The 6,347-nt window shown below is 44.4% G+C and overlaps 1 protein-coding gene across 3 annotated transcripts; it reads right to left on the bottom strand.

Moving 5' to 3' along the window:
* Positions 1-221: 221 nt before the first annotated feature.
* LOC103132713 (uncharacterized) lies at positions 222-4,323 on the bottom strand. Of its 3 annotated transcripts, none has more exons than XM_007544513.2 (4): positions 3,958-4,322; positions 3,777-3,864; positions 3,496-3,529; positions 222-2,468 (listed from the first exon to the last, which is right to left on the bottom strand). In XM_007544513.2, exons 1-4 carry the CDS (start codon positions 4,007-4,009, stop codon positions 378-380), a joined length of 2,265 nt encoding a protein of 754 aa, XP_007544575.1. In that variant the 5' UTR covers positions 4,010-4,322; the 3' UTR covers positions 222-377. The 3 variants fall into 3 exon arrangements, with proteins under 3 accessions (XP_007544575.1, XP_016523035.1, XP_016523036.1); XM_016667550.1 differs by having other exon boundaries at positions 682-829; positions 906-2,468; positions 3,777-4,320; XM_016667549.1 differs by having other exon boundaries at positions 3,777-4,323.
* Positions 4,324-6,347: the final 2,024 nt, after the last annotated feature.

Genomic DNA, 6,347 nt, shown 5'->3' with positions numbered 1-6,347 from the left:
GTAAATAAACATTTAATACATTTTCAGTACAATATAATTCAGTGTTTAGTTGATTTATGGGAGCAGAATTAAACATGAAATTATTAAAAGATAATTATTAGTGAATAATTATACATGAATATTAACTATTAATGTAGTAATTTAGACCTGGGGAAAGAAAAAGGTTAAATTTCTATAGATGAAGACAGAAACTTTAGTCAGATTAAAAACAGACATGAAGAAATGAATCAAAGCTTTTTATTAAACAGTGAAGCTTTCAGCTCCTCCAGTTAAACGACAGAATCATCAACGTGGGACTCGTGTTAATATTAATATTAATGCTGACATGATTTATGGCAGTAACTGAACCTGCAGCAGTTTGATGATATTTCTGGTCATTAATTGACTTCAGCCTGAATGTTGGACCGTTTTCTGATCATTGATGCTGAGCTGCCAGATGCTGATGGGAGATTCTGCTGGTTCTTCACATCACTAACAAATTCTCTGCAATCATCTATGAACTTCTTCGTCTCCTGCTCCCCCAACACATTGAGCTGTTGTGCAGCTGCAGCCATGGCCGTGAACTCGTCTGCCCCCTGCTGGTTCTTCACGGCAGTCTGCTGCCAGGCCCTCATCATGGTGTATTCTCTCCCCAGCAGCGCGGCCAGTTTCTCCGGGTATCCCTCCGCCGAGCCGCTGAAGCCCCGCAGCGGCTTGTTCAGCCAGCTGCCGCCATCCGCCATGGTGATGTACTTTGGGTTGAACCAGAACCTGTTGTCCTCCATGCTCACAGCCATGAGGGTCAAAGGAAACGTCCGGAAGTTCCTGGCAGATTCAGCGATGACTGAAGCTGTGAAATACCAGACCGAAAACATCTCAGGTTTAAAGTGTAAGCAGACGGGCAGATTCTGGAAAATGTTCCTCACATTATAAACAAAAGTCTCCCTCTCAGAATCCTCGATGTTGTTTTTAATGTGTTCATATCTTTCGTTTCCCTCTCGGTTTTCCATCTGAATCAGGTCCATTACAGGTTTGCTTAAAGCCTCTCTGTCGTTTTTATCTTCAATCTTCTTTCCTATTGGGTGAACATACAGACCGTCTGGTTGGACGAGGAACAGCCAATCATTGATCAGCAGGTAGGAGTCAGCGTTCTCTCCGTCCTTTGCAAAGTGGCGGATGATGTTTCTGATGTCACGTCCTGTTTCAATCACATAGCATCTCTGGAGAACATTTTCTTTACCGTTGTTGTCTAACCAGACAACGTTTCCCTGTTCGTCTCTCCTCCCTATGATGAAGCTGTCCAGGTCTGGCTGCTCTACTCTCCTTAGTGGTGGTGCTGCACTGCTGCCACGAGGGGGCTCTGGGTAAAATAATCCCCACGTCAAACCTTCGAGGATCCTGAAAGTTTCTCTGACTTTATCAACGTGTTTTTGTTGAACATTTTGTGAACCTGTTAGTTTTGAAACGACTTTCTCATAGATGTTGTTATCAATGAAGCTTCTGATGGCTGTTGGCCACTGTTCTCTGAAGTTCGGCTCATCGTCGCCCAGCAGCGCCGTCTGATTGGTGGGAACTTCCTGCCCGGTGCAGTTTCGGCAGTCGTCCCTCCTCCGGATCTCTCCGGTCCGGCCGACAGTCAGAACCAGCTTCTTGCTGTGATCTCCAGATCTCCACCGCGCTCCGTCCTGACTCAGGACGTCTCCCGTCTCCGCCACCTGGACGGCGGTCTCCCACAGGTGCAGCTCCGTCTCCAGGCCGGCTCGGTGCAGCGTCTGCAGCAGAGCTTGTGGGAAGCGGCGGTCCGATCCCGCGCCACAGGCCACCACCGCGGTGGTTTGGATCTTCTGGCCGATCCTGGAGCTGCTCTGGATGATCCTGGCCACGTCCTGGTAGCTGTACCCCGATATCCTCATCTCTCCTGAAGGCTCTCTGGCTCCGTGACCCACCAGAACCAGGCTGCTGCGTTCCGACAGAGGCGCCGCCTGACCTTTGACCTGCCGGACTCGGTGCCGGGGACGGACGGCGTGAAGCGAACTGACCGCTGGATGTTTGTGGAAGAGAGAAGCTGCAGCTGTTCTCACCACCTCATCGTCTGCTAGCATGACGATCTGCTGCTGGTCAAACTGGACCAGGGGGTCATCTGGGCTGGGGGCGGTTCTGGGGGTTCTGGGGGTTCTGGAGGTTCTGGGGGTTCTGGAGGTTCTGGAGGCTCTGAGAACCGGGTCGGCTTCATGCGCTACGTGATCCATCTGAGGGTTCTGCTGGTCGGGTTCTGACCCACAGACTGTCTGGTTGTAGAGCTTTCTGCTGACCGGGAGACGCTGCTGCTGTTCCGACCCGTTTTCCTGCCTGGTGTTTCCGTCTGATGGGTCGGTGCTGCGGGTCGGAACCAGAACTTCCTGTGTGGAGCAGGGAGAGACCTCTGCAGCGCTTTGCAGCCGGTCCGCCATCGTCTGCTGGTCAGAACCAACCAAGATGGCGTCCAGAACCTGGAAACCAAACAGGCTCTGGTCAGAACACAGGAAGGTTCTGCTGCGGTTCTGGACGGGATAAACCCAGAGTCGGGCCAAAGCAATGCAAGTTCAGCAGCTGCATAGGACCTCCAGGCCACCAGGGGGCCCAACAGCACCGAGCTAGCACGATTAAAATATAATATTTAAAATAACGTTAAATTATATAAACATTATTAAACATGGAAAAAATGTCAATTTTGATTTTTGTGACATAAATAATAATAATAATAATAATAATAATAATAATAATAATAATAAAATAATAATAATAATAATAATAATAATAAAAATAAAATAATAATAATAATAATAATATCGTCCTGCTGCCTCTGCTGGGGAAACATAACATTTAACTTTTCAACTTGTTTACTGTAAATTTAATGTTTATCAGCTGATTTTACTTTTAATAATTAAAATAATGCGACACTTAAATACAAAACACAAAATGTTACTTTTGATCTGATTTCTGGTTCAAATTTCTTAAAGGACCTGAAATAAAAAACAACTTTTCCTTCACATTTTGAGCTTTTTTCAGTCATTTCTTAATATTGATGTAAAACTTCTTGTTCTTTGTATTATTTCATCTGTAAGACAGAAAAATGTTTTATTATCAGTGAAAAAATCCACCAGTGGAACTGAAACGTTTTCCTCCATATAAGGAATTATTTAATCCTGTTTCCTGTTGAAAAGTTACTTGTAAATTCGTGTCGTTTTGTTTCACTCAGCTGAAGCAGCTGGTGTCACCATGTTGGTTTGGGCCCCAGAAAGTCTTGGACCGGCCCTGAATCAGATTCTGGTGTTTTATTTTCTGTGCTGGTTCAAATCCTTCACTTCAGAATCGACTCGTTTAAAACACATTTTCATTTCTGACCTTCATCCAGGATCATTTCATCCAGTTCACTGCAGAGACTCTAATTTAAATGATAACATTTTGTTCTCATCTTTTATGTTTTTACATATAAAACAGATTTATTGTAAAGTTATGGATGAATAAAATCTTCACCTTTTCATTGTGGAGCAGCTGATCTGGAATCAGTCTGGAAGGAGAAATGATTTAGTTTTTATCTTTAAATGGTGAAAACAACAAATTAAAAACATAATTTCAGTTTTTACAGAGATTATGAAATAAAAACGTTTCCAGTCATTTCTGACTAAAACTGGAGATTTCTGGAATCTGAGCTGAATTAATTGTTTCAGTGATTGATCGGCTCTCAGCTGATCATAAACATGAGTTATTAATAATATCTATTAATAATAAATTCTGTAATAAAACCAGATTCTGACCTGCTTCTCTCCAGATGTTCATCTTTTCCTCTGAGGAAACTTCCAGCTGTGAAATCAGGGCTCAGCTCCTCCTGAACGCCTCTCCCCTCTGCAGCATTAAGACACCGATCACTCAACAAAACCTGATCAATAATCAATAACCCATCATTTAAATTCTCTGTCAGCATTGTGCAGGTCATACCGGTGGAGAGGATGAGGAGGCCGAAGACGACCAGGAGGCTCAGCGGCGCCATGATGCTGCAGCAGAGAAACAGGCAGCAAACCGAACCTTAGCCTGGAGGGAGTCAGCCTGGAGGGAATCAGCCTGGAGGGAATCAGCCTGGAGGGAGTCAGCCTGGAGAGAATCAGCCTGGAGGGAATCAGCCTGGAGGGAATCAGCCTGGAGGGAATCAGCCTGGAGGGAGTCGGCTGAAGAAGGTGAAGTCGATGAAGCTGAGTTTGGTTTTTATCGGATCAGAACCTCCCACAGAGGAGGAGACTTCATGATGCAGAACTTTGACCAAATATGGCCGGGTGTATGTAAATATCTGACCTTTGAACTGAGACTTGAAGAAATCCAAAATAAATTCAAACTTTTCATTTAGTTTTTAAACATAAATTCAGTGAAAAGTTTCAAATCAATCCTGCAGATTCAACTTTCATCTGTTTGTTTCCTAAAATGATGAATCTGTAAAGTTTTAACTTTCAGATAAAACAATAAATTCCTGAAGGAAACATTGAAATATGATCAGAGATCTGCATCGTTTACAGACAAATGAATAAATAAATATATGTTTTAAAAAGATAACTGGGAATTATAGATAAATATTTATTGCAAAATATAGTGTCATTAATTTATTGAGTTATTTTAAAATAAATAAAAACATAAAACTTGACCAGAAACATGATGTTTATATTTATGAGTTTAGTAAAGTTATTAGAGGCTGAAGAGTTTAACCTGCTGCAACTCTGAACGGCAGAACGGCTGATTTCACAACCAGAACCAGAACCAGAACCTCCTCCAGTCTTTCTGCTGCTCTCATCATGACAGCAGAGGAAAAACATCGACTCTGTGACTGTCAGAGTCTCTGCTCATCATGAAGCAACACTTCCTCTGCTGCTGGTTGTTTCTCCATGTTATTATGCAACTGGATTAAAGTTTCATAAAGATTCATTTTTTTGTGGCATTAAATCCACAGATGTTTTGAGTCTCAGGTCTCTGAATCAGTGAAAGGAAATCACCTGAAGGATGATCCACATTGTTAACCAGCTTCAGGTTTCAGGTGATATGGGGAGAGAAAAGATCTCTGCTGAAAATCATCAGATAGTTTAGAGCCGTATGACGAGGTATGAAAACATTAGATATGTAAAAGTGAAGCGTTGTCATCGTACTGATCTGTGGCTGATTCAGAACAAAGATGGGTTTATGCAGACAGAGGCACAACGAGGAAGGTTTCTGTTAGAGCAGCTGCTGAAATCCCTTAAAGCAGCAAACAGTGACTAGAAGCTGCTGGTGGAACCTGAAGGTGTCGGATCCTCCAGAGGCTCGATGAGCAGGAACCACATTCGGCCCCCACTAACCGGGCCCACAGGCAGAATCGGCCCAGTGGGCCCAGCAGGACATGAGGAGTAACGTTCAGACTGATGGCTGCTGAGCAACCCTGGATGGTCCAGATGGACCCAGTGGTGGACGGACACCATGTCCCAACACGGCTGGGACGTCAGCAGGGAGGTGGTGGCGTCATGCTGTGGGCCAGAGAGAGCTGGTCGGCCCTTTAGGGCCCCTGAAGGTGTCATTGGCTGCTGTGGTCTGGTCACCATCATCCTCTGACCTCTGACCTATTGAGAACCTCTGGAGTTTCCTCAGCAGGAGACCTGAGGGTTCAGATCATCAGCAGCTCTGGAAGGTTTTCTGACTCCTGCAGAAATCAGAGCAGAAACTTTAAAGGTTTATGGATAAAAGAATCGATCAGCTGATCAAAAGAAGGTCCAAAGTTAACATGTCACTGTTGAGATGTTTTACATTGAAATGGCTTTTGGTTTTAGTTCCTGTGATCACTGGGATAATAATTTGGAACACGGTGAAGACTGCTTCAGTCTGTGAGCCAGAGTCCGGTCCGGTCCGGTCCGGTGTGACTGCAGGGCTGCAGCTGTTGCTCAACCCAAAACGCCACGTTGGTGTTTGCAGGAAACGTTCAGAGCTTTTAGTTCCACCTCAATGTGACTCAGGATGACTGGACTTTAAATGCAAAACGTGTTTCTGACATTTTCTAATAATCTGTTAGAAACTAACTCTGAACTTAGACCAGAATATGAGACACGACAACAGGCCCAGGCTCTGTTCATTCATCGGTACATTAAAGTGGTTTTGCTGAGGAAGGAACTGGTTCAACCTCCAGGACCAAGTCCATCTGCTTCACCTCTGGACACAAAGCAGCTGTTAGTTTGGCTCTAATCTGCTCTGATGTGCATGGATCCCTGGGTACTCTGACCTCTGACCCCAACAGCCCAGAAACATTTTTGTTAGGCAAACAGCCATTGGGTCCGATGGATGGATGGATAGATGGATGGATGGATGGATGGATGGATGGA

The sequence above is a fragment of the Poecilia formosa genome, unplaced genomic scaffold (assembly GCF_000485575.1).
Source record: "Poecilia formosa unplaced genomic scaffold, Poecilia_formosa-5.1.2 Scaffold1235, whole genome shotgun sequence".
Lineage (NCBI taxonomy): Eukaryota > Metazoa > Chordata > Actinopteri > Cyprinodontiformes > Poeciliidae > Poecilia > Poecilia formosa.
This window is presented reverse-complemented; position numbering and strand designations above follow the sequence as displayed.